The sequence below is a fragment of the Sparus aurata genome, chromosome 6, assembly GCF_900880675.1.
Source record: "Sparus aurata chromosome 6, fSpaAur1.1, whole genome shotgun sequence".
Classification (NCBI taxonomy): Eukaryota; Metazoa; Chordata; class Actinopteri; order Spariformes; family Sparidae; genus Sparus; species Sparus aurata.
Genome location: NC_044192.1, coordinates 11,924,294 through 11,951,901, shown reverse-complemented (window position 1 = coordinate 11,951,901; position 27,608 = coordinate 11,924,294). Strand labels below are relative to the sequence as shown.

The 27,608-nt window shown below is 39.0% G+C and overlaps 3 protein-coding genes across 11 annotated transcripts; 2 read left to right on the top strand and 1 right to left on the bottom strand.

Annotated features, from left to right (window-relative positions):
- The first annotated feature begins 681 nt into the window (after positions 1-681).
- slc16a1a (solute carrier family 16 member 1a) lies at positions 682-14,312 on the top strand. Of its 4 annotated transcripts, none has more exons than XM_030418650.1 (6): positions 682-1,774; positions 2,872-2,977; positions 7,621-7,881; positions 11,240-11,383; positions 11,554-12,327; positions 13,236-13,471. In XM_030418650.1, exons 3-6 carry the CDS (start codon positions 7,665-7,667, stop codon positions 13,469-13,471), a joined length of 1,371 nt encoding a protein of 456 aa, XP_030274510.1. In that variant the 5' UTR covers positions 682-1,774; positions 2,872-2,977; positions 7,621-7,664. The 4 variants fall into 4 exon arrangements, with proteins under 4 accessions (XP_030274510.1, XP_030274511.1, XP_030274509.1 ...); XM_030418651.1 differs by lacking the exon at positions 682-1,774 and adding an exon at positions 2,512-2,746; XM_030418649.1 differs by lacking the exon at positions 682-1,774 and having other exon boundaries at positions 2,512-2,977.
- Positions 14,313-15,857: 1,545 nt separating this feature from the next.
- On the top strand, positions 15,858-25,742 carry sycp1 (synaptonemal complex protein 1). 5 transcript variants are annotated; one of them, XM_030418555.1, is made up of 35 exons: positions 15,858-15,933; positions 16,547-16,676; positions 16,972-17,056; positions 17,149-17,192; positions 17,306-17,470; positions 17,608-17,675; positions 17,808-17,881; positions 18,003-18,061; positions 18,193-18,259; positions 18,432-18,505; positions 18,585-18,693; positions 20,387-20,481; positions 20,565-20,749; positions 20,842-20,909; positions 20,989-21,050; positions 21,166-21,282; positions 21,418-21,522; positions 21,641-21,744; positions 21,856-21,973; positions 22,117-22,187; positions 22,272-22,338; positions 22,436-22,498; positions 22,585-22,647; positions 22,729-22,791; positions 22,901-23,017; positions 23,105-23,215; positions 23,310-23,402; positions 23,497-23,571; positions 23,654-23,740; positions 23,834-23,980; positions 24,420-24,473; positions 24,592-24,663; positions 24,755-24,859; positions 24,993-25,058; positions 25,169-25,742. In XM_030418555.1, the coding sequence occupies exons 2-35, from the start codon at positions 16,548-16,550 to the stop codon at positions 25,301-25,303; spliced, it is 3,117 nt and encodes a 1,038-aa protein (XP_030274415.1). In that variant the 5' UTR covers positions 15,858-15,933; position 16,547; the 3' UTR covers positions 25,304-25,742. The 5 variants fall into 5 exon arrangements, with proteins under 5 accessions (XP_030274415.1, XP_030274413.1, XP_030274414.1 ...); XM_030418553.1 differs by lacking the exon at positions 15,858-15,933 and adding an exon at positions 15,940-16,011; XM_030418554.1 differs by lacking the exon at positions 15,858-15,933 and adding an exon at positions 15,944-15,990.
- On the bottom strand, positions 24,387-27,494 carry LOC115582550 (cell wall protein DAN4-like). 2 transcript variants are annotated; one of them, XM_030418557.1, is made up of 4 exons: positions 27,373-27,494; positions 26,422-26,929; positions 26,164-26,313; positions 24,387-26,071 (listed from the first exon to the last, which is right to left on the bottom strand). In XM_030418557.1, exons 2-4 carry the CDS (start codon positions 26,921-26,923, stop codon positions 25,944-25,946), a joined length of 780 nt encoding a protein of 259 aa, XP_030274417.1. In that variant the 5' UTR covers positions 26,924-26,929; positions 27,373-27,494; the 3' UTR covers positions 24,387-25,943. The 2 variants fall into 2 exon arrangements, with proteins under 2 accessions (XP_030274417.1, XP_030274418.1); XM_030418558.1 differs by having other exon boundaries at positions 27,389-27,470.
- Positions 27,495-27,608: the final 114 nt, after the last annotated feature.

Here is a 27,608-nt window from a genome sequence, read left to right as displayed (position 1 = left end):
TTTCTTATCATGCCCCTTTTCTCTGGAATAATTTCCCTGATGAAATCAGACAATCTGACACTCTTGAGGCCTTTAAATCCAAACTTAAAACTCATCTCTTTGCCTTAACTTTCAATTAATGCTTATCCTAGGATACCCCGGGCCTTGGACCTGATACCATGATCCTTCCAACGGGTCGGTCTCGGTCTCACTGGCTCTATTCACATTAAACTTACAGGCCATGTCCTCGTCTCACTTTTCTTCTCTTTCTCCTGTCTTTTCACTCAGGCTCCTCTCTGCTGGACCTGTGGCCATTCAGGGATCTCTGTGTCTTTTGGCTGTTGGTGCCATCCAGACGTTTGGATCTGGATCCTTATCCCCCAGGAAATTCTCTTCTTTTCACTCACTTTCTTCCTAGTTTTCATGCTGTCGTGTCTCTCTCTCCCTGTGTGTGATTGTCTCTTCAATCTGTGTGCATGACATGCTAACTCTTTAATGTTTGTGTGCCCTGTCCTCCTTCCGGGTCTCCATTTTGGAGAGCGAGTCGCTGGGCTCAGGTGGCTCCTACCGATTTGGTTACATGTGTAGTTAATCAAAAACCTGTGTTTTAACATCTACATGTATCTCTATTTTTTCATCCAAACTTGTATGTGCTGTGATGTTTATAAAAAAAAAAAGAAACGATTTTGAACATCCATTGCACGTCTGTCCATCGTGGAAGATGTGTATGATGCTTTTCCGAAGGTTTCCTCTTTTTTCCCGAAGTTAAATGTTTTGGGGTTTTTTTGTGCGTCAGTTTTTTCTTATCCAAAACGAGTCATAGTAACTATGTAAGTAAAATTGACTCAACGTAACATGCTGGCGCTGTTGATGCTACATGATGGTTTTAAGCAGGTAAACTTTCCTACTTAGATTGTTGGCATGCTTATTCTAGCTAAATAAAAATGAACACAAAGTGAGGCTGATGGTAATCTTTGCAGATATTTGGTTATAAACCAAAGTAATGGGGAAGTTGAAATTTTGACATGGTGGTGGCGCTAGATGAAAGATCAATTTATCAAAGTTATTCCAATTCATGACTGAGGGAACCATGAATATATGTATCAAATTTCACAGTATTCAATCCCATAGTTCTTGAGATGTTTCAATACAAACAAAAGAGTCAACCTAACAGTGGCGCTAGAGGACAGGTCAGGGGATCATCAAAGTCTTTGGATCAATAATGCAACAGACACATGTGAGATACTTCACTGAGTAAGAGAAAACCTTGTGACACCACTCATCAAACGTATAAGAATCTGTCTTCTAGAGACCTTGAATACATGTAGAACATGTAATGTCAATCCATCTGATAGTTGTTAAGATATGTCACTCAACCTAAAATGTCAGCCTGCTGGTGGCACTACAGGCAGAATGAGAGGATTATCCAGGGTGCTAGTCATCATCCTCTGGTTACCAAGAAAGACTTTCCATGGAAATCCATCCCGTCGTTGTTGAGTTATTTCAGTCAGGACCAACATGGTGGACCGTTTGACCAACCGACCAGCTGACTGACTTCTCTTTCCCAGTGCAGCAATGCTGCTCATTTGGCTTAAAGAATGAGTTCACCAAAAATGATAATTCAGTCATTATCTCCTCAGGTTTACACGGTGGAAAACCAGGCACTTTTTTGTTCGATCTAACCGTGATCTTCTTAATTTGTTAAGAACATTCTGCAACGCCTTTTTTGGCTATGAAGCTCCAGAAATTTGTCGACCACAAAACTTCCCCCAACTTTCCATCATCATGGAGATGAGTAAGTAAAGACTGAATTGTGATCTTACCCTTCAAAAGTAAAAATGATACAGTAAGACATTTAACAAAAGTCCCTGTGTTTAGAAATAGTATGTGTTCAAAATTTGTGGGAAATTTCTGATTGCATAATTACATGCCTGTAAGCGTGTGCGTGTGGGTATGCACGTGTGTGTGTGTATGTTCCATGGCCCATTTCCATTCTTCACACTTTGCACTTTTGAATAAATGTTAGCCCAGGAGAAAATGCTGAATTGTAGGTGGGGTGGTGCTCAACTACATCCTCTGTTTGAAAAGCAATAAAAATTCTTATTGGAGTGGAAAAAATGCGGGGAACAACATAAAACAACTTAACAAAGACAAATGCGTTTTCAAGGTTGTTAAGAATTTGAAGCACTTTGCGAGTACACACTCGTGTTTCTATAACCTCCTGTACTCAGGCCTTTCCTTTCCCAAGCTCTGATAGCGATTCATTAATGTCTCCTCCGGGAGTTTGGGAGAAAGGCTCAACCAGATCTGACCCCTGAAGTGCACAGAAATCTTTCTTTCAGGTGGTCACGGTAAACAATGTCCGTTGTTTAAGTCAACCGGATTTCTCATATAGCTACACCTTCCAATATTCAGTTGAATAGCACTGGTAAATCACCTAATGCAGGAAACGGGAGTCTTAGAAAGCATCTTATCTCCTAGAGTGCAGACATGATTCGATATCCTCTTAGGTCACACATGCTATAGGGCCGTGAAGTGCAGTGAATTACTCCAACCTCGTGTGTGTGAGCTCAGCACACGACAGAGGGGTGGAGAAAGCATTGTGGAGGCACGGCACTAAGCCTCCCACAGCCAATAAGAAGTTGACTGACCTCACCATTTAGCACAATGGTGTCCAGATCATCCAGCTGTTTGATGCGGGCTCTGAATGAACTCAACTTTTCAGCCTCACTTTAGTCGCTGGAAACAGATTAAGTCTGAGATCAAGGTGCCACTGGCAACGTTTGGACTGTCACAGTGGATACAGAGCTGCAGATCACTTCTTCTGGAGTATCTGTGAAACATATGCAGTGATTTTATTTTATTTTTTTTTTCCCTTTCATACATATTCAGAGACAGCTCAGTCCCATTCAATGATGTCTGCAGAGTGTTAACGTGCCTCCGAGACTGCTGTTTATCTGCAGAGCTCATCTGGCCCAGATCGAGAGCTCCTGCCAAGGTAAGAATAGGCTTCACACACACTCACACACACACTCACACACACAGACAGACACACACTATGCACATTTAACATTACCAAGACATAAAAAAAACAATTACTTGCATAAGTCTATATTCAGCTGGCAATTCATGAAAGATGTGGTGCTTTGTGCAGGTTATAGCAACACTTATTATGTGAGCATGCAATTTCCCTGAGCAAATATTTAGCATGTGATTCTCATTCATAATTAATCAGACAAATTCACTAGATGTGATAATAAGTGGTATTAAGAAACCTGGGGTCATAAGAGGGCCTAAAGCGTGGCTGCGGGGAGAATGTATGAAAAGTCTTGCTAGAAGCGCAAAAACGAAGATGTAAAAATCTTATTAAACATCATTTCAGCTACTTTTGTTGTAAATCCAACCAACCTTATCATCTATTTTTAAGTAACTTAAAAACTAAATCAGAACAAACTAAGGACAAGGAGTATTTCCCTGAATGCAGCATGATATTTCAATTAAGAGGGACTCAGTTGCCATCCAGCCAAGGTCGGTCCAACAACAGGTTTTCATCACTCCAAATACCAAGCCTGGGTCAACGGTACAGTGAGTACGTGACCCATGTCTGTCAAAACCCTAACCTTTAAGCAGTGACACCAAATCCTGTTGTGTTTCTATAATGCGCTCAGCTGAGCCTACCCTGCTCTATGCACGTATGTGTGGCACTTTCGGGCCGCCCCCCCCTTCAAACATGCTTTATTTAGACCTTTACAGTGCGAGGGGGAGTTAGAGTCAGTGCCTCAGCGCATTTGTCTACTTATTTCATTCTCCTGTAGCTGGCTTAAATGAATCAACTCTGCAGGCTTCACTGAGTTGTTTGATACTTTTCTCTCCGCTATAGAGCTGAGCGATCAATCCTTGGTATGAAATTATCCGTTTTATTCATTATTTTGGCGGTTTTGCCATTTTATCTGGGGTGCCGTCTGTCTGAAGGTGTTCCTCCATTTATCATCTAATGTCAACTACTGAATTTTTCATCCTTTGTAAAAACAACGTTGTCTCTGCTGCCAGTAAGGAACATTTCCCATGCATACTGTCCTATATGAGAGGCCGTCTGGTGGATGTCTGGTGACTATTTTCAGACTGAGAATCTTTCAACTGACCTTTATTGTACCTTCAACCTTTAGTTTTTGGAGTGGGAAACGTGACAGGTGTGAAGGGGAATCCAGAGCGTCAATGACCTCTATTTATTAAAGTGACAACGTGTGAATAAAGCTGGAGACAACAAATAAAAAAAGAGCAAAACAATTACTGGAAATAGTTCATGTCAGGAAAAACGTTGCTTTCTCAATGAAAAACAGTTTCTAGATTTATATATAATGTCAAATGGTTTGGGTTGAATTAATATGCAAGTTCAGTTACGTAAACGATGTTACGTATGTAAACAAGTCATTTTTCTTTGACTTCTGGTTACACACAGAACTCAAAGTCAGGTCTCCTGGGGGAAAGTCCTGTATGTGAGCCATCAAACCAAACCACCCTCATAACAATGTGGTCCTTTTTCACTGTTTACACTAGAGAGGCGCCTCAAAACAATGACGCTACAGGGGTACCTACAGCGTCAGGCCACTGATCAAGCTGCCATATTAGATACATTGAGAGTGAGAGGGCGGTTAATTAATCTTGCTGTATCTTATACTTTGCCAATTCTAGAGTCTGTTGGGGCCCTTAGCAAAAAATTCAAGGGGCCCATCCAACCAGGGTTCATCACCTTTATATAAAAAAGAAATTACGAAATCCAAACAATTTTTTATTTCAAATGTTCAGTTTACAGAATGTTCAAGCTATAAATGACTTTACAAACTAGAACAATAAAAACCTAGGTCTATTTCTATATGATTTAAATGAAGCAATGCAAGTTTAATAGGAATGTCATGGTGGACACCCCTTAAAGTTGCTACTTTTTCCTGATGTTCCCACTCTCCCAGAAAGTGCTCCACCGCGAGGGGTTTTAGGAAGCATCAATGCACTATATTGTGCCTTTATGGGAGGTTTAAAGTTGTCACTGCAAAATGTGCCCATATGAGTGGCCATCAGAGGCCCCTTTTCCCAAATGCTTTGGGGGGCCACAAACATTTGCCTGGATTGCCTCGCCTGACGGTGTTCCTCTGGTTTCAGTCTTTATGTTAAGTTAGACTTCCTACACCAGCTCTGTGCTAAACACACAGATTGATATTAAGCTTTTACTCTCAGGGAATAATAGCAAATCAGCTATTTCTATACAGAATTCTCCGTCATTTCTGGGTATAAACCTTTCTCTTAAATAAAAAAGAAAATCTAACATCTCTAATGTCCTACAGTTGGTAATTTTTGTTGGTAATTGTGTTTTTGTCTATCGTTCAAAATATCTATCACCAGTGTGTAGGCCAGTGACACCATTACATCACTTAACAATGAGCAGGCACTCGTGGTATGTGTTAATTGTTTCTAACAATTTCTTCTCCTCTTGATGATGAGGTGTTAAAATAAAAGCCTGAAACAGAAGACATGCAAGTCGTTGTTATCTTCATTACATGCTGACAAACCATTATACAGTATGTTACCCACAGTATATGCAAATGTAATATTTTTACGCCCTAGTGGTGTCTTTGTGATTCTCTCAAGTGACTCTCAATGTCTGTTTGAGTAAATAAGAGGCAGAAGATCTTATTTCACCTCCGTTGCCTATTGCATCTATAGAATAATGAGGGAGGCACCTTTACAGCTGCAGAGCAGCAGCTAAAATCCCAGCTCAATAACAAAAGTTCTTTAAACCATTAAATATTCACTACTCGCTGCACACAACTGGCTTACCCAATAAGTTTTCAGAGCACTAAACCAATTCATCAACCACATCAAGTCCTACTCGCCTGAAAAAACACTATATCATCTCCCACTATAGCCCTGAGCTATCGAGCAGCTTGAATTCAACCTGTGTTCATGCCTCTGATCGATGTTTTCTCTGGATAGTCTCCCCTGTGTAAACAATACAGTAAGCTGTTTGACTCTGCAGATGGACTCTTATTCATCACCTCTAAAGTGAGACTGTGGGAGATCAGCGGGTGGGAGTTCAGTGAATACATGCAGCGAGCAATTCAAAGCAAAAATCATTCTTTAAACTCTCACTAGGTTAGGGAAATGTTTTTTTGACAAATATGATCACTTTTTCCAAACACACATGAGGTATCAGCAAAGCACAGATACTCAGAGCTACATATCGGTCAGTAAGCGGAGCACGTACTACAGTGAAACAAGTTAGAGGCCAACAGCAAACAGACAGAAGGCAGGTTTGGTCAGTTACTGCTAAGGATTAGACGCATGAGAGAAAACAGAGGTCAGAGGGCAAAGATCAATACTGTCAGACACCAACAACGATCTCTTTATTGGAGGAAGACTCTCTTTTAAATGTTTCAAAAGATTTAACAAACACTTACTGGAGGTAAAAGAGATAAAAACAAAACTCTTATGTTTTATTCTGTTTGAAATGAACACAGTGGTTTGTACAGCCCAAGCGGCAGAATAAATGTCGTTAAGTATGTTTCTCCAAACCATGTTGATATGTTGAAACTTTCTTATTGTCTAAACCTTATGTTTATTAAGGTACATTTTACAATTGTATCTTGTGATTATGCTGTGCTTGTGCTCTGGTTAGCTCCAGGCCACTTGGTTAGGGGTTCATGTCTTGGCTAGAAATTCCTATTGGCCTGGAGAGAAAAATATCCGTTTTTTGTCGCCCCAAACACAGCTAGAAATTGTCCCAAAGTAACTCCACGACCGTCCCCTGCAGAAATGTTAGCTGTCAATATTTTACCCTGGCGACTGGGATGCTTTAAAACATTTCACATCAGTGGCTCTGAACAGTTTTGCATCAAATTTGCACATCCAAAGCTTCAGCGACTGTTACTCAGATTGTTATTGTCTTCCCACATTCATGGACATTGTAAAATACTATGAAACACAACATATAAACCCTTGTAGGAACTAAAAAGGGAAAACATTCATGTAGAATACAAAAAATATAAATAAATAAATGAATGAATACATCAATTAGTTGTGCACTTTGGCAGCCCAGGTTTAAAAGGGGGAGCTAAAGGACGGATTCTTGGAAAATCACAGCCAAGTTCCTGGAAAACACCCAAAGTGCCCTGTTAATGATCCAGATGGAGACATCATTTAAAAGTAACTGGGATCTTTTTGGAAACCTGTGTAAAATGTCTGAGCTATAACTGTGATTCCATGTGGAAATGGTCTTTAAATGGACTCAAATTTATTCCGAATTATCTTTTTAATGCTCTTTTCTTATTGTCCAATGAGATATCACTTAATTGAGGGCTTTATAATGATCCTTAGAAGCTGTGTGTGTCAAGATGATCTTTTTTCATCAGATATTTTTCATATCTGAGGACTAAAACATGAGGTTTTACAATTTGATATGTCCTTGGATCATTGTATTCACTTAAGTCTTCTCCAATCCAACCACTTATTGGGCAGTTAACTTTCAATCAGTTAACTTTCAACAATAACTTGTTCTTCAAACTTCTTCTGGCTTATGAACAATAAAACAAAATAAAAAATACCAACAATGAAGTAACTTCCTTTGCTGTTTTCTTCTCTCCTGAACAGACACTCGTATCTGTGTAACGTGTTGAAATCGACGAGGAGTGAAAATGGCGCCCGCTGTCGGTGGTCCTCAAGGCTACACACCACCTGAGGGTGGCTGGGGATGGATGGTGGTAGCTGGTGCCTTCATCTCTATTGGCTTCTCCTATGCATTCCCTAAGTCCATCACTGTCTTCTTCAAAGAGATCGAGGTGATCTTCGATGTGACCAGCAGCCAGGTGTCCTGGATCTCCTCCATCATGTTAGCGTGCATGTACGGCGGAGGTGAGCCAAAACATGGTTTTGTTAACACTTGACATTTAGCACATTAAGAGGATTAATGGATTGAATTCACAGCGGTAAAAGATTTATTCCTGGAGAGTTCAGTTGAAAGCCAATCCGTTGCATTGTTATCAAATACAGACTCGCATTGTAGCTTTTTAGCCTCGGTTTGTCCACCAACAGGCCCGAGATTCTCAGAATTAAATCAGACTCTCACACTGAGATAAAACAATACTGTAACTCTTCCACTGAAGTGTTGTTTATGACGGTGCAACAGTATCTTTCCCTGGCACACATGAATGGGTTTTAGCTTTGTATACCCGCTCATTGTTTCCCCTAGTGCTTTGAGAGTGGAACACCACCAGGGGCTCGCTTGTTTTCCTGCCCTGATGAGAGACTCTGGATGATGTCACACAGGTCTGGCCGGTCATGTGATGATGAGGCTCTATTCATGTGCGTGATATTCAACACGGAGAAAGCGGAGTTCAAAGGAGCTCTCCTCGTCCCTCAAGACCGTCGGCTCTGAAATCAAAACACTGCACTCTCCTTTACTCTATCGTGTGATAACCTGGGAAAATGATGACTTGGGCATCTTTTTTTAATCTCAGGGAAGTTTCAGCAAAGTTGCTTCAATGCACCAAACTGATGTGAGGAGGAAAAATATTACACCGCATGAAACTACTTCGTGTCAAATTTGCTATTTTGGCCTGCAAGTAATAAGACAGAAGTGGACATTGTACTTTTTTGTTAGGCTTGAAGTGCTTTCATTTTTAACATATTAAATCTTAACTTCTCTTTACTGTATTATTTCTTTGCTATACAATGTCTACACTAGTAAATTGCACAATGGCTGCAATTAAAGAGCAAAACTGCACGTCCAAGTTTAGCCCTCATTACCGTACAGTTGGAGCACCGTGTCGCCCATAAAGGAATCAATGCTGCTTGTAGTTCAGCAGCACATTCCCTGCAGTGGTTAAAGGTCGCAGAGTTACACTGTGATACCATCCCATTATTTCTAATATGTCGTTCACGTTACATGCTGTTATAATTTGATTTAGGTTAAATTCAAACTTGATTACAGATGCAGGGTCGAGGTGAAATACAAGCTATCCAATAGGTTATAATACATACAAATTCACATTAAATGATCATGATTCAAAAGAGGATATAAGCATACATGTGTTCTACAAGAGACAGGTGTACCAATGTCTTCACAACTGACACTGACAGTGCATAATGCTAAACCTTAATATTTTGGTAACACTTTATGTTGGGTACACGTGTTATGCGTTAACTAAATGCTTACTATCATACATATTATTTGCATTCTGTCTTCTTTTTTTTTTGCCATTATAAAGTAGTTTAGCACTTAGTAACCCACACAGGTTCTACAAGTGAATTAGCTATGAGCAAGACATCCTTCAGAAACATATTCTGAATAAGGAAGACTTCATTCAAAGTTTTTTGGACTCTATTAACACTTACACTATATTAGATGTGTTATAAAGGGAGCGTGAGAATCTGGCACCACCTTCTAAAGCCCATACTGAGGGAAGGATATTGAAGGAAAAGGTCACCTAAAAATGAAAATTGGGTAATTATCTAACATTCCTGGGGTTTCACAGGAAAACAGCATCGCAGCATTTTCCTGAACACCTCACATAGCTGGGGGCTGATGTTATTTACACCCTATACACAGGCTAACACTTTTAGCTGTGCAGCTATAGTCAGGATTTCAGCTTAAGAAATATGTAAATAATGTCTTTTCAAATCATGTCGGGATCTTGAGGTTTTCAGAGACTTGGATTTTATGGAGCTGTTCTATGTTTTTTTGGTTGTTGTTTCCATCTGCTTCAGTTGTTTGGGAGAATACTGCAACGCTGTTTGCTGTGAAGCTCAATAAATGTTTTCTTTTCATCAGCATGGGGATGAGTAGATAATGACTGAATCTTCATTTTTGGATGAACCAAAGTTGTAATTCATGTACATACATCTTCTAATTAAATATCATAAATAGTAATTAAGATGTTCTTGAAGGGAAACTAATAGGATGCTAATACTAAATATAAACTAAATAAGACGCTAATCAGAAGTGTTAACAATATTTTTTATGTGCAGCATCACATAATGGCTCTAAACCTTTGTGGGATTTCGTGGCTGAAAAAGTGAGACATGCACCTGTACGAACAAGTTGTGAGCTGCAGTGGACTCAATCTGGTTACTCTTCAGGTTAAACATTGTTAATGAATGCAAATGTTTCAAAGCAAATACACACAGACGAAAGCAAGCTATGCATTGTAATTGAGAGTAAGTAAGTCGGTGCTGTGAGTAGATGACAGCTGAGTGTGTTGCCGTAAGTGTTAGACATTCTGAGCACATCAGCAGGAGAAGTTCATTAACAACCTACTGTTGCGTACCTCTGTACTCCCTCAATTTTTGATTCATTACATTCATAATATTCTACATTGGTTTGTCTCCAACCTTTTTATCCTACGCAACTCTCCCTGCAAGGCGGAAGGAAGGAACTCATTGCTAGTGTGGAGGCCGCCTGCATTACAATTTAAAAACCCTTTGTCTTGCGCCGTGCTGGCAAATGAGTCTGGACAACCTCTAAACAAAAACTGTCAGTTTCTATTTAGGTTCATTGGGCAGTGCAGGGATTTGGCAGGAAGGCAGAAGTGTCTTCCATGTGGGTCCTCATACTCATTTAGATCGGTTGTTATAAGCCGTGGATGGAAATTTGTTGTGTGACCCGAACACTGCGAGCATTTCAGTCAAGTGTTTACAAGTCATAACGATTTTGTAGAGGTAATGCGTAATTGTAGGTGCATGCATATTAATATGTTGATTGACTGTTACCTCACCATGTCACGCTTTCTTTGAAACTAGTGGCAAAAAAATTTACTTAACAAGATATCAGTTGTCGCTTTAACCCCATGCACACACCAGCCCCTTGAACTTCCCCTTAAAACACACACATGAATACACCCACCTGCATGAACCGAACTGAGGCTCCTCCAATAAACATTTCAAATGACTCCATTTAAGAAGAATCAACAAAAAAATTCTTCCTCTGTCGATTTTTATGATTCCCTGAGCCAAAATAAATGCTTATTTCATTACAGCTTTCATGGTTTTTCTGACAGATCGCATTATTAATGGCATGAGAACACATCTACTGCAGTGCAGCACTGACAAAAATGATTGCAGAAGTTGTTTGATTTCGCTGAGCCACAGCTGTGGCACTGGAGCTCTCTGGTGGTTAAATATAGAACTGTGTATTGATGATTGGGTAGAAATCACCCTCTTTCAGCTTGTTATATGTGTTCATGCAATTTTTTTGGCTTTTTTGCTTCTTCAGGTCCTATCAGCAGCATCCTGGTTAATAAATATGGGAGTCGACCTGTCATGATGGCTGGAGGATGTCTGTCTGGAGCGGGCCTTATTGCTGCCTCTTTCTGCAACTCTGTTCAAGCACTGTACTTTTGTATTGGTGTGGTGGGAGGTACCTAATTTTAACTCTATATTTTTAAGTTTGCCCATGAGTCACCTATTTTTTCCTGTGCACCGTTGCCATCTAGTGTTCTTTAGAAGTAAAAACACCAAGAACTGTCATGATTCCCTCAATGAATTGTTTAAATCCTAACTCATACATGTTTTAATTGATTCTTTTAGGTTTGGGATTGGCCTTCAACCTCAACCCTGCCCTCACCATGATTGGCAAGTACTTCTACATGAAGCGGCCGATTGCCAATGGGATCGCCATGGCTGGCAGCCCCGTCTTTCTCTCCACCATGGCCCCTATAAACACCTGGCTCTTTGATAAGTTTGGCTGGAGAGGAAGTTTTTTGATCCTGGGTGGCCTCCTCTTCAACTGCTGTGTCGCCGGGTCTCTCATGCGACCCATAGGACCAAAACCCAAACCTGCAGAGAAGAGCACAGAGAGGAGGACTGTGTCACAGAGAATTAACAGCTTCATTGATCTCTCCTTGTTCAAGCACCGTGGCTTTTTGCTCTACATCTTGGGCAATATTATCATGTTTTTCGGTCTCTTTGCACCACTGGTGTTTCTCAGTAATTTTGCAAAAAGTAAAGACATCCCTAAAGAGAAGGCAGCCTTCCTTCTGTCTGTGCTGGCTTTTGTTGACATGGTTGCCCGGCCCTCAATGGGTATTGTGGCAAACACCAAGTGGGTCCGGCCCAGGATACAGTACTTCTTTGCTGCCTCTGTGCTGTACAACGGTGTTTGCCACGTCCTGGCACCGATGTCAGTAGACTACAAGGGCTTTGTGATTTATGCCATGTTCTTTGGGTTTGCCTTTGGCTGGCTGAGCTCTGTGCTGTTCGAGACCCTTATGGACCTGGTGGGAGCCCAGCGCTTCTCCAGTGCTGTCGGGCTGGTCACTATCATGGAGTGTGGTCCTGTGTTGCTGGGCCCCCCTCTGCTTGGTGAGTATATCAGCTCACTGCTGCTAATTTTTTAATTTATTTCACCCAACAATGGTAGCGCCCATGGGAGGGGGATAGGGTGTATTAGTAGACAACAGTATTTGCATCAGGCTAGGCTACCTTGTGCGTCATGTGTGTTTCTCATCCATTTCGTTTATAATGCAAGGAGGCTGCACTGCTGAAGGTGCAATTCTGTTGACACTTGTGAGATGTCATTTTGCTCTGTTCAATCATGTTTTTTGTTCAGCCAGGAAATTCCAACCTCCGACATAGTCTGGAAAGCAGCAATTAGTCTAATAGGAATACAACATTTTTAGTCCAACCCATACTGAACAGAAAAGTTAAGTTTCTGTCTTTTACAGAAATATCATATCATCCCTGATTTGGTTGAAATAAATCTAGAATTCAAAGAGTAAGATGTGAAAATCGTCTGGCTCTGCACACCGTTTCTGCCCACTGCCCTTCTACATTATGCCTCTCTTTCCCTGCCTGTCCTGTCTTCTCTTCCCCGAATTCAGAGTACATATACTATATTGCAACCTTTATCTTTGAACTGGAATTTGTTGGTCTCAGAGGTGCTCAGTCCCAGTCTGGTGTTCAACCTTGTTCACTTGAGAGGCGGCTGAGTCTGGTTGAGCTGAGCCCCGTTGTCCGCAGTATCTCCCCCCATGATCCGAGGTCCTGGTCCAGGCAGACTCCTGTCAGCTCATACAGCGACTCAGCTCCGCGGCTCACTGAGCTACTAGCTTAGGCAGGGACAAGAAAGAGCACTATGAACAGCAGTTAGCAGTTATGCTCTCCCCCAGAGTGTTGGAGCTGTCGTATTCTAGCCATTTCTTACCAGTTACTCCCTTTTAATGTTGACAGTAAATAAAAAATGATGCAATGTGACTTTTTTGTTTTCACAGGGAAGTTCAAAGACATCTATCATGACTACAAGTACACGTACCAGGGCTGTGGGATCCTGCTCATCGTCTCCAGCGTCTTCCTGTTCGCGGGGATGGGACTCAACTACCGACTGCTGGCCAAAGAGAAGAAAGAGGAGGAGAGGAGGGCCAGGGTGGGAGGAAGAGAACAAAGGTCTAACAGGGACAATGCTGCAAAGGAGGTGGCAGAAGCGAGGAACACAGAAGACACTGTCTGATTATCTGTACCACGTTAAGTCACTGTCCTCTGTGGGGTGCATATGTATGAACTACAAATGCTCGCGAGAATCAGGACAGCAGATAAACATTCTTCTCTTTAATAATTAAATTGTTTATGAAGTCCAGCACAGGAATCATAGCCTCATAACCTCACTCTGAATTCCATCTAAAATATTTACACACCATCAAAGCCCTTTAAACTCTAATGAACAATCCACATAAAATACCTCTTATATGCTTATATGGACTATTATGTGCGTTTGTTAGGCTTTTCAAGTTTGTTTAGCCTTTTATGTTACTTGTGTTGTTAGAGTTTTATGTTTTGAATATCAGATTATATCCCTATAACCTCTCTGTAACTTTTTTCTGCAGCATATATATATATATATATATATATATATATATATATATAGTAGTTTAGCTTTTCAAAACTGCACCATATAGTTAAAGTTTTTTCAGTAAACAGGCTGAGTGTAGAGCTCTATTTTATAAAATCAACCGCGCACATTCTCTGTGAAAGTGCATAATTGTAGTGTTCGCTCTCAAACACATTTGTAAAGATCTTTAAGTGTTTACAAGGACCTGATAGGACCATGCAGTCATGGAATATTTGAAGATACCACTTTGTATATTCTGCACATGTAGTCATACTAATTCTCATGTAAACATGTTTTACTCGTCTAGCTGTGATGATAGATGATCATCGATCATTTTGAGTGCATTAAAACCTTGTTGCATAACTTTGTTTATTCACGTGATGTGAAAATGTGCCACTGACTGCAATATATGAAAACACACATCAGAAAATCAAATAAACTGTCATTTGACAAAAAATCCAAATGTGGTCAATGTTTCTTATAAATCGATCATTAGAAAGTTCTGTAGAAATCTCCTAACACTATTTCTCTTAGGTATAATGTATTTTACTGTTCATTTCCGACACTTATATTACGAGACAAAAACCCCCACAGGATAAACTGATGTTATCACACTGTGCTCTTGTCATTTTTTTCACCAACCACAGTGAAATAAGTAAATAAAAACAATACCTTACACTACAAAGTATGCTTAATAGAACACTGGTTGGACAATAACCTCCTGACAGTAATCATAACATTTGCAAATTGTTTATGTATTTGCTTATCGTTTCAGAGATTCAAATCAGTACATTACTGTCTGTCTCATTAAACAGAATGACGGTCAACCAGTAGAGCCAAGGCTTTCACTTGGTGCTACAGGCCTACTTATGAATGAGGGAGCAGCTTTTCAAGACTGATCAATATACTTCTTCTCTTGACACAAAAACAAGTTTAAGAAAAGGATTTCACAGAATGGACCCATGGATGTAACTAAGTTGTAGTGATTACATAACAAAGGTGGGAAGACATATTCCACTTTTAAACACAATGCACGCCCATTTGGTTGTTTCTATTGTGAGTCATGTTTGTAGAGAAGGGTTGTGATGGTAGTAGTCAAGTATACTCCTTTGAAGGAACGTTAAGCACTGTGCAAGGACCTTTATATCAAAATCTGAATGCTGAGGAAACGTTCTGTACAAAACAGCACGTTCAGTCACACTTTTTCCATCTGGGAAAATGTTCAAAAATGTAATCTGTGCTGAATATCAGGGACACCGAGAGGAGCGCGCATGTTTTCATTTCATTTTGCCTTGAATAATGCATGTCCTGGTCTTATAACCAAACCAAAAAGGATGTAGAAAGGGGCCCACAGTGTTTAATGAGTCAATCAAATGACTGTGGAGCCCCCTCTTCCCTCATTTTTCAAAATGTATTCAAGGATTTATTGATTTATTTATAGTTGCATGGTTTCACTCTTAAGTCTTTTGTGAACTTGTGGTTATAATGAGCCAGCGAGCCTCACAGCGTCTGTACCTGGCAGAGGCAGTCGGCTTTAGTTATCTTAATCTTACATGTCAAATAATCAGTGTTGTAAAAAGTACCCAAAAGGCATACTGGAAGAGAAGTAAAGTTATAGTGTTACAATACTACTTTGGCAAAAGTAAAACTGATAATGATAATACACTAGATTAGGAGCTTTTCAGATCTTAATGTGATGATTGGCAATTGTATATTCTTAGCGGAGACATCTTTGCCACCGGTTTGCAGCTGTAGCTTAATTCTCCATCATACTCAAACTACATTAAACAGGCAGTCCGGTCTATCTTAACTGGTAGGTTTTTGACATTCAGTGCTGTTTTCTTACTCCTAAAATCATTTACATGTTAAGATAAAAACGGTAGATGCGTAGAGATGGCATAGTATTGATAAATACGCACAAAGCGGGAATAATTATCCCTTAGTTGTTAGTGAATCAGGGTGCCTGCTGTCCGATAATGGATGTATGGATGTATTATTAAGAGCATCTCCCTGCTGGCAGTTTGAACGTCAACGGTCACGTTACGCTCAACAGGCGAAGTCCTGCGCGCGCTCAAGTATTCCAGGTAAGTTACAAGTCGTAGGCCTGCCAACTGCGCCATATTGAACTTCTCCAGCCATAAGCAAGTAACTTCACGGCTGCTGTCAGTCCACATCACGTATTTGCGTTAAATTAAATGTTGTTGTCCTTGCCTGGTAGCTATTTTATTCTTGTCTGTCAGGAATGGTCGAAGGTAGGTTAACGAACGTGCTAGCTGAGTAAGCTAACGTCAAGTTGACTCAACGGCTAATGTTAGCTGAAACAAACGGTTATGAGAAAGCTAATTAACGTCCGGTCTTTGGGTGAAATTAAATCATGTGAAAGCTGCTTGACATTATCTCTCATAAATGTATCATTAACAGCTTAAGCTCAGTAAACTGTAACATTAAAGTAATGTTATTACTTAGGGGTAGAATCTAACTAAGTAGCTAGCTAGACATACTCCACTCTACTGTACTTGGGTATTTCCACTATATGCTGCGACTTCAGTTTCCCCCTATGAGTTCAGAACATTCTCCTACTTCTTAAGATAAATAGGTCATCAAACCGCTCTTGGATTAAAATCTTAATGCGTTTTTTTTTTTTTCCCCCACATTCTTCTGAAAATAAAAGAGGCTGTATTTGTGTTTTAATTTCAGGATGGACAGAGACCGGGGCTTTAACTTCAAACTGTTGGTACCTCCCAGAGTGAATAACGGACAGGTATCGGCTGTTCGACCTCAAGAAATCATTGAGGGCTGTGGTGACTTTGTGAATAAATTGCAGCAGGTATGTGTTCAATTAGCCAATGGTTAGCCAACAGTTAATACTACTGAGTAAAGTAAGGAGAAAATACTTTGATGCTAGCTCAGCACTGACACTGTCCTACAGCACAGTAATTAGCAAACTGTTTTTTTTTGTTTTTTTTTTACCAGTAAGCAAAGTTTCATATAGTATGCACACTTCTGGGTATTGTTTTCTGGGCTGTAAGCAGAAAATATTAGGGATTGGTGGCAGCTGTAGTTAAAAGGGAGTATTTATTATTACATATGATGACTAAGCGTAACTGCTGTTTTCTCCCTAGGGTCACAGTAAATGTTTTGACAAAGAGCAGAGCATGCCTTTCCCCAATACGAGCATGGTTGCACCAACAAAACCTACCAGACAAGGTATTTTCTGTTAGAAAACACTGGCTTACTCATTTCAGCACAAATGGTATTATCAACTTTGTGATGAATTAATTATTGTCTCTCTGTTAAAGAGTTTCCTAAGATGAAAGTCGTGCCTCCAATGGAAAAAGACATGGTAATATTTTCATTGTACAAAAATGTGAGGCATGAATAGGTTAGACTTGGCCATGGCCACAAGTTTTTCCAAAGTATGTCAGTTAACTTCCCATCATTGTTAACATTCTCCAGAACAATTGCAATCCTGGACAGCTTTATTGCAAGCTGTTTGATGAAGTTGAGAAAATGAAATGTTGGAAGGACAAAGCTGACAGTGACACTGTGCAAAAGGAAAGGAGACTACAAGAAAACAAAAGAACAATTGAAACTCAACGCAAAGCCATTCAAGAATTGCAGGTGTCTCTTTCTCTTTTCAACCATATACAGTATTATTTATTTTGTATTATTGTTATTATTGATAACAAAGACAAAGAGTTCTTGAACTGCCTTTGATAATAATTGTGCTGGTGACATTTTGTGTTCTGCCTTTACAGTTTGGAAATGAAAGTCTCAGCTTAAAGCTGGAGGAACAAATCAGTGAGAATGAGGATTTGAGGAACAAGTATGGGATTTGTTTGTTTAAAGTGCTCAGGGTCACACTACATGTGCTCTGTAATAGCCAGATGAACGTGTATTTTTTAACAATAGATGTTTTGTCTACCTTAAATATTTTGTTTCCAAATTTTAAATACAGGAACAATGCAACAAGGAACTTGTGCAATATCCTCAAAGATACTTTAGAGCGGTCATCCAAGAAAATGCACTTATGTAAGTAAAAAGTGCTTTGAATTTTTTAACCTAAACATACGTCTGAATCAGCAATATTATTAAGAAGTAACATATTTACACATGTCTGCATATTAAATAACCATATGTTTGTATTTTGTAGTTGAATCCGAAAGAGAAGAAACACATCACATCTTGATGGAAAATAGTGAAAGCATTCAGGTAAAAACCTCTAAATCTGTACAATAATTTATGTGTTTATTATTGATAATAATACTTGTTTGACAGTAGTTATTGAAGTTGTATCACATAAGGGTTATGGTCAATTTAAAAGTAGCTTTCTGTTTCTGTAGAAACTAATTGCAGCTTTTGAAAGCCTTCGTATGCGAGCAGAAGCTGATCAGCAAGAGATGCAAAAAGGTTTTATTTTTATTCTCTATTTGACCTATTCAGTACAGTAATTCCAAATTGTATGACATTTTATCATTCAGACATAACTTGGAGGATAAATTGTGTCTTGATGACATAGAATGATAGATTAAAAAGCAAGAAAACGTCATGAAGTGAATTAACCATTTTATATTTTTCCCAGTCAAAGAGGACCTGATGCAATTTGAAAGTCTAAAAGAAAAATATCATCAAGAATATAACATGAAAGAGAAAGAGGTTAGTGACATAAAACTTTCTTCAGATAAACGTTTTGGGGAACTTAATGTAACCAGAAGTCTGCACACTGTGTCCACAGGTTGTTGCGCTTCAAACAAAACTCAAGGACAAGGAAAGTGAACTACAAAAACTCCTGCTTGACCTCCAGGAAACCCAGAAGCACAGCAAACAGCTTCAAGAAGAAACAAGTCAGATCAAGTTTAAATTTCAAGTTAACATGCCTTTGCCTATATTTTCCTAGCAGTGTTTCCCCGAGGTTTTTTTGTTGGTGGGGTGGTATCTGTGGGGGGGCGGGCGGGGGGCTCGTCCAGCTGAAAATGTTTTACATTTTTACAGTTTTATAGTTTTTACATTCGAATTTACATTCAGCGACTCCTCAAACCTCAAGGTAATGAATAGAACAATTTAATATATATATATATTATAATCTATTTAAAAATTTAGCCATCAAACAAGGCCAGCTGACTTGCTATCTTGCAAGGATCATACAAGCTGGCTTACATAACATAATAATAACAGATGTTTAAAGTTTTGTTCCGATTAATTTGGCGCTACCCAAGCCAGCCGTAGTAAGTAACGCACTTCTGGTCATTTTCACAAAAATAAAACACCTGTTGTCCTTTAATTATAAAGAAAACCATAAGGATAGAATTTGCGCTTTTATTTTATAAACAGGAAGTGAACCTCCCCTCGCTATGGCTAAGTTGAAGCCGCTGTAACTCTGTTTTAAATTCCGCTATAGCGCCAGTAACATCAGGTTTTAAAGCTTTTTCGTTTGAGAAAGTAGCCGTTTAGTTCCCCGTTGTGCCGCCAGTTTATCCAAATAACGCTTGTTTGCACAAATAACGCTTGTTTGCACAAATAACGCTTGTTTGCACAAATAACGCTTGTTTGCATTTGAAGTCCAGACCAGGCGCACCTGTAGCAGAGCGGCGGAGCAGCCCAGCCCGGGTCTGCTGAGGTGATCTGCGGTCAAAACTTCACCGTCATACTGGTAGAAGAACACGAGCCGATTAATTTACCTGCAGATTACCTCCAGATTTCTGGAGATTAAACACGGGCTGGATAGCTTCATTTCGGAAGATAAATGTAGGTCTCATAGATAAAAAATAAACATCTGTGACAGCTACGTTAGTTTATTTGAATTAAAAGTGTAAAATGTAAATAGTGTGCAGAGAAACAGACAACAAGCGCGCACATCAATGTCAAAAGCACACACACGCTGACATATAGGGAGACATTTTTCATCTAGCTGCAAACTAATGTAACATTGATAATTATAACGTTATTATTAGAAACTCAACTAAATCCGTTTTTTACAGCCGAGCCTTGTACTTGTCGGCAGCCCAATCTGGCGCTTAGTTTTTCAAGGGGGGCGGGGGCCCGCGTTGGAGGGGCGAGCCGCCCCGCCAACAGAATGGTAGGGGAAACACTGCAGAGATCCAGATTTTGGCAAAAATACATTTTGATCTCCTAAAACACAGTAAAACTGTTGTAAACATTGTAAACAGTTTTATTGTCATTAATGTTTTCATAAAGAATCTCATAGAAATGCTGAATGACCAATTAGGTTTGATTCAAAAATAATCAAGGTCAAGAGATGAAGTTATTATTGTGAGCCCAGCACTCGGTTTTTAACATTTTATTTCATATTTTACAGCAACTTTGATTGTACAGTAACTCTTTGTTTTGTAACTACATTACTTTGTAATAACTGCTTATGAAAATGCAATTACAATGGAAAAAGTAGGTCTTACCAAAACATTTTTGAACGATTTTACATTTTTTGTAATGTGAGTTCAGCAAGCAGTATCTGAACATTTAGTACTTTGAAGGATTATGAAAGCAAAGATGACAATCATTTATTTGCAAACATTACAGAAGAACAGTATGAACTTCTCAAAAGCTTAAAAACGGAACGAGAATCCATTCTTCAAGAACTGCACACCGCTGAGCAGAGCAGCAAAGAAACTGAGGTGAGTGCATTGAGATTATACTTTATAAGACTTAGCTCTGTTGTATTCCTTCTGCTTTGATTAAAATGTGTTCATTCTCTCAGAAAAAACACGATGCTATTGCTGCAATGCTAGTAAAGAGTGAAGAAGAATATGCACAGATGATTAAAAGCAAGGACTTAAACTTGGAGGAGCTCGGCAAAGTCCGAAATCAACAAGCAGAGAAGCTGGAGCAGATTCAGACGACAATTCAGGAGCTACAGAATTCCCTAGCCTTCGAGACACAGAGGTATAATTAACTCTGCAAAATTCATGGCTTTGTCCTGATCAACTGCAACTTTTTCTCATGTAGTTATGTTCCTGTTATGACTCATTTTCAAGGGCCAAAGAACTTGAGGATAAACTCATGGCAAACGACATGGAACTTAAAAGAAGAAACACATGTTTAGGTAAGCCTCAATGAGTTGGATATGTAGAAATTTTCATTTGCTGCCATACCAGATGGAAAGAAAATGTTTTTCTCAACAGAAGTGACCATGGAGCAGAGTGCAAAGAAAGATGGGAAGATCAAAATACTTGAAGATGAACTAGTAAGATGTATTTTATCTTTTTGAAGAGTGTATTCTTTGCCTCTTTACTGTTCATTGTGTTCAGAACACTGCATAAGATGACTTGAAGATACTCACATAATGATATTGTTCATAGGATAAAAGATCAAAATCAATCGAGTCCATGAAAGGAAAGATTGATGTCACTGAGGTCAGAGTGGAGGAACTCACAGCTGAGCTTTCAAAGAAAACTAAAGAAGTCCAGCTTTTAAAGGTAATCCAAATATACACCCCACCTCACAGAGAAAAATATGTTTATACCATCATCTAATACAGATACCTAAAAATGCATGCTCTGTAGTCTTTACTTTACCTCACTTTTCTTTACGCTATACTTTTATCGAAACAGAATGAGGCAGAGACTGCCTTTGCTGAAAATGATGAACTGAAGAAGAGTTTTGAAGTTGCTGAAAAGGCACAAGAAGATTTAAACCAGAAGTCTAAAATGACAGAGGTTTTTACAAGATCTTTGTTTTCCTTCATCACTCATTATTTCTTATACACTCTTTCACATTGTTACTTTTATAAAGAAAAAAAATCACTGAGTGATATTTTGTATTGTAATTCGTCAGATCAAAGTGCAGGAGCTCAAGGGAGAGCTAATTACTGAAAAGGAGAAAAATAGAGAAAATACCTTTCAGATGGAGCAACTGAGGAAAGACATTGTGCACCATGAGTAAGTTCTTTATAGCCAGCCATTCCATAATGTTAGAACATCCTGTAGAGCATTACATTAAACTGTTGTAATCTTAAATGTCTAATTGGTCTAATCTGTGTCATTTTTAAGAACAAAGTACAAAGAGCTGTTGTCTAACTTTGATGAGCTGCAGTCTGAGAAGACAGCCATTCAACAGCAGTTTGAGAGTACATCATCTAATGTGAAAGCTATTCAGGCAAACATGAAGGTCTGAATCTTCCGAACAAATGTAATAGATTACTTTCATGTGTGTGGCAGCTGTCTGTGTTAGTTGTCAGGTTCTTTTTTTTTTTCTTTTTTTTTTTTTTTTTTACTCACTGTATGGTGTGAATAACAAATTGGTCTGTTCAGGAGAGTGAGGCGAAGGCTGCAAAGCTCATGACAGAAATTCAAAGACTGGAAGAAGAAAACCAATGTTTACGGTGAGTTAACACATTAGAGATCTAAGTACGTCGGCTATTGTGTGGTTTTAGACATTTAGACATTTTGATATTTCCATTAAATAGAGAGGGTGTAAACTCCATTAAAAGTGAAATCCAAAGGGAGACTCCGCAGAAGGAAATTGAAGATCATGTAAGTATACAAATTAAATCATCTTTTAAGAAAAATACAAGAAAGATGCCTGCTGCTCCAAGTTTAATATTATTTATTTGTTCTCTTTTGTGTACAGTGCGTACATCTGCAGGATGAAATAAAGAAAAAAGAAAAAGAAATCAAAGCTTTGGCAACAAAGGTGGTTGTTATATGGAAAATTTAAAAATACTGATATTATTGGTGATCATTTTCTAGAGGTAACAAATAAAAAACATTTTTTTTTAGCTCTGCAATGTCAGGAAAAATTTTGAAATCAAGCTCACAGCCCAGGACGAATACAAGAAAGAAGTATGTGATGAATTTGAACTTTTATATACACAGGATGGGGATTTTATTTGTTCAGCTAACATTTCACTTGTGCGTTTTCAGAATAAAATGCTTAAGAAACAAATAGTGAAAGAGACAGCAAAATTCAGTCAACTTGAAAATGAGGTATGGGGATGTTTTTTTCCTCTTCTAGATCTTAATATTGATAGTATATACCATTGGTAGCATTGAAGTATAACCCTGTATGATGTAGATGGTTTTTTTTTGTGTTTAGATCAATGGGCTTCAAGAAGAGTCCCGGAAACTGAAAAGACAGAACAAGGAAGACTATCAGAAATTCCAGAGGGAGCTTGACTCCAAGTCAACCTTTGCAGAAGAGCTTAAGAATGAGGTAACTTAAATATAACATTATGCTATTCGCCACATTTTTAGATTGTCAAAGTTGAAACATTGAGAATAAAATCATGTTGTTTTACAGGTAGAAATGCTCAGAGTAACAGCGGCAGAGGCTGTCAAGAACAAGGAAGACGCAGAACTCAAGTGTCAACACAAGATAGCAGATATGGTCGCACTGATGGAAAAACACAAGGTAAGGTCATCATAGAGTGTATGTTTTTCTATACAGCATGACTATAAGTGCAAACACACGATCCATAACAAGGAACTTGACTTGTTATTACTAGAGCCAGTATGACCGGATGGTTGAACAAAAGGATGCAGAGCTTGATGAGAACAGGAAGAAAGAGAGGGAGGCTGTGGCCTGTAGGAAATCACTGGTATGATGCTGACAAAACATTAATTGATTTTTACGTATAACAATGAGAAAATGAATGAATCTTAACATAACCAAAACTAAATTCTTAAAATCAGGAGTTGGATCTTGAGAAGCACAAGACTGATGAAGATCAGCTGAAGCAACAGCTGAAGACAGAAGTGGCAGAGAAGGTATGTCCTAATTTGAATCAGATTATTTTCGTTTGTGTTCTGAAATAGGCTGTACTTGAGAAAGACTTTTCATCAATATTAGGAAAACCTGCAGAAGGAGCTAACTGATTTGAAGAATGAAATGTCATCCATGCAAGTCTCTCAGCTGACAGAAGTGATAAACAAGCAGGTAAGATATCTGCATATTATGAAACAGGCTACTATTGACGACATGGTTTATTATCACTTTTACTTCACGAAAACTGCATCTTCATTATCCTAGTCACCTGCCTCAAACTATAAACAAGGGAAAAGTTCAGCGACTCCAAAAGAGAGCTCTGCAAAGAGACATGTGTTTGGCTTCACCAAGACCAGGAAAACTCCATCCTACAGCAAGGTTGATGGAAATGCTGCAGTTATGAAGAAAGCTGTGAGTCTAATATTCCAAAACAATTTAAAACAGATTCTCTTATGTACTTCACCTTCTTAATTGTTGAGGGGGTGGAAATCAAATCAGGTTGTCATAACTCTCTTTGTATTTTCATGACCACGAAGGGTTTAATTAAAATACTGTATATTTACATGCCTGTTAATCCCATTCAGACCATCATCCCATTCAGGACGCCAACATAACCTGTCAACAGAATTTACTATTTTCATACGGATGTATTGTCTAAAAAAACATTTTTGGCATTTGATGAGGGGGCAGTGTGTTTGCCTTCATATGTGTTCATGTGTAGGAGAAGTGTCATTTTCAGCTTACACTGTATGTCAACAGTTAATGAATGCAGTGTGAACATGTCGCTACGAGTACTGACTCAATGATACTCAAAATGTAACTGGGGTAACATTTTATGTCTGTTATAAAGGAATCTGACTGTGAGTCCATCACAACATCCGGTAGAACAACACCAAAGACAAAGGTAGACAATAAAAGGAATTTATAAAGTTAATTTTGATTGACTGTAATAGCGAACATTATACCATAGGAACTCGATTTCTGTCATTCTGTCATGTCATTAACTTTTCTTTTAATCATAGAAAATTCAAAATGGAAACCCGGAAACTCCAAGTATAATGACAAACAGGGTTGGCGGAACATCAAAGATCAAAGTAATAAACAGTATCATTCTGACATTTTCCAAAATTAATAAAAATATGAATGACTTTGGCTGACATTTACTTTCTTTGAAATTCCTCACAGTCCTACAGAATTAGGACGCCCCCTTCTTCTCTGACAGCGCGCTGGGAGAAGACCACCATAGAGCTTGACCCCAGGTCTGACAGCTCTGATCAAAACGATATCTTGGTGAGTTGGATTTGTATTTGTTGAGGCTTTATTTGTCAGATGTAAAAATTAGCTAAAAGTGTTAAGTTCATATGATCGTCTATGAGATATTGCCAGAGGAGCTGATTTGGCTTTCTGTTTCTTTGCTTGACAGAGCTTTGCTCATGCACCCGCACCGAAGTCTTCTGCACCCCCCTCCAAACTAAACATCTTGCAAAAGGTAAGTTGAACATAGTGGTATAGTCTTAACTGGCATTATATGAAGTGGACAAAAAAAAATGTGTCCATTGATTCATTAAAAAAATTGGCTCCACATGTTTTCATTTTCAGAGCCCTGTCAGTCATAAATCACCAGGGAACTCCTTGAAGCTTGCTGCAATGAAAAGGATGAGAGATGCTGGTTGGACGGCTGTAACTGTCTGTGACAAAAAAAAGAAGAAGAGCAGTGAGAGGGTCTTTGCCTAAATATGGCTGTTACAGGTCAGATAAACAGTAATCAAAACAATCTTCGACAGTTTTAGGTGTTAACGTTCAAACTTTCTTATGCATATATACTACCGTTTGGTATCAAATAGAATAGGCAAGTTTATTTCTTAACAGTCATACATAGTATTGTTATGGATTAGCTCAACAGCATTGTTAACAGAAAGATTTAGGTGTTCTTGTTCTAGTTTGTTCAGGGTTTGGAGGAAGATTTTAAGTGATTGAGGAGTCTCACCCTAAATGCTTTAAAATGTATCTTTACCGGTGTTCACATGAAATCTTATTCATTCTGCACATGTTCATATTGTTTGTGTGGGAAAAGGTGTAGTTGTTCTGTATTATTATCTTAATATGTATGAAATTAATATATTTGTGTATCTTGGTATTGACAATTACAGAAGTAAAAGTAATGTTCAAATCAGCCAGCGTTGTCCTTTTTTTAATGTTCTGCCCAGTGTCATTTTCCACTCCTCTCTGCTGTTAGCCTTTCGTGAAGAATTTCAATATAACTGGGGTGAAATCTCAGTCTTGAAATTGTACTCATTCGCAGATGTGAAAACTTGGTTTAGTCCATGCCTGTCGAGCACAAAAGGTGATCTCAAACTGTAGGAACGTTCTCGCCTTAATGAAGGAACTCGAGGCGGAATTGAGATTGGTCTTCTGAGACTGTTGGTACGTTGTCGTATATCGGATGGCCATCATAAAGTCCTCCAGAAATTACGAGTGTGTCATCCTCTGCCACAAATGCATCTGGGGAAAATTGAATATGTACTGTATTTTTTTGCTGCAAATAATACAAAAAAAAATTTGTATTGATTGTATGATGAAGGGAAACTCCTTACCCGTGTCATCAGTGTTAAGAGGTCGATGCAGATATTGGATTTTGTGTTTGCATTTGTGAAGCATGAACCCAATCAATGCCACTGCAAACATTCCAAGTACAGCACTGAAGATAATAGTCATGTTTTTTTCTGAACTGCTCAGTCGCAAAGCTATTAACAAAAAAAAGGAAAAGCAATAAAAGTCAATCACAGTTAACTGTCAACTTTCTGTATGGTGAGTGGTTAAATTATTGATAAAACAGGAAGCCTGATGCTTACCTTGTGTGGTTCCGTCTGGTGAAACCGAGGTTGTGTTGACAGTGTGAGATGAATTTGCAGTTGTAATTACTGTAGTATCAGGTGTACTTATGTAACCTCCTGTTGTCTGCATCGCAGGTGTTGTCATTGCAGTAAACGTTGGAGTGTGAGTGCCAGGTGTTGTGGATGTCAGAGATGTACTGTCGGTGAGAGGAGTCATGATGGTTGTTGACTGAGAAGTCTGGAGAGGACTTTTGCTCTCAGTTGTGGCTGCTGTGGTTGTGAAAGTTAGACTGTGCTGCGTCATGCTGGTTGATGGAGATGTGTTGTCAGTCAAGTTTGTGACAGTTTCATGTACAGTAGAATCAGTTGGAGTTACTAGTGCAGTTGTGTGTGTCAGGTTTAAGTCAGATGTTGTTATTGTGGTCGTGGTAGTCAATTTCCCATTTTCTGTTTGCGCCACAGCAGAAGAAATGGCCAGAAGGTAACAAGCCAGGGTAGGAAGGATGGTATCCATGGTCATTAAATTCTGTATTGGGTAACAAAACACGAGCTGAAAAACACTTCCATAAAATAGACACAGTAAAATCATACATGGTTACCTTATCTTAATGTCTCTAGAGTTTTACAGTTAAGGTCTCAGCTGTAAAAAGTTTGAGCCTCCTGTGTTAAACAATGAAAACAATACCTTAAACATTGTATACAACCTTTTGTTAGTACGTCATTCGCAATTTTTCAAGATAACAGATCTCACAACAGATCAACTGCAGAAATGACTTCATACACACTAAGCATGACTGTGTGCGCACTAAGAAATTACACAGCTTCTTATCAACTGATCTTTTGTAGTCGATGGAAACACTTCTAAGTTCCTCCTATCACAAAGTTCAAAACACGATTAATAAGGTAAATTACTTTTGCAGAACATTTGGCTGTGTATGAAATCAAACAGATGAAAAAAATCAGGCTCACCTTGTTTTGTTAGTACCTGTCAAAACTTATTTCACTACCCTGGCATTGAGTCTTCCTCCATGTCACGGCTGACTCTCCACTTCCTACAAACCTGATATGGCTGAAGGGATAGATCTGCTGGCAAAGTGGCAGGTAAAAGTGGGCAGGTCAATGCTTTGTAAACCTCCTCCATTGTATGTTGCCAAGGAGACAAAGGGCAGGGTTATTACCTAGACCAAAGCTCAATTTCACCCTGT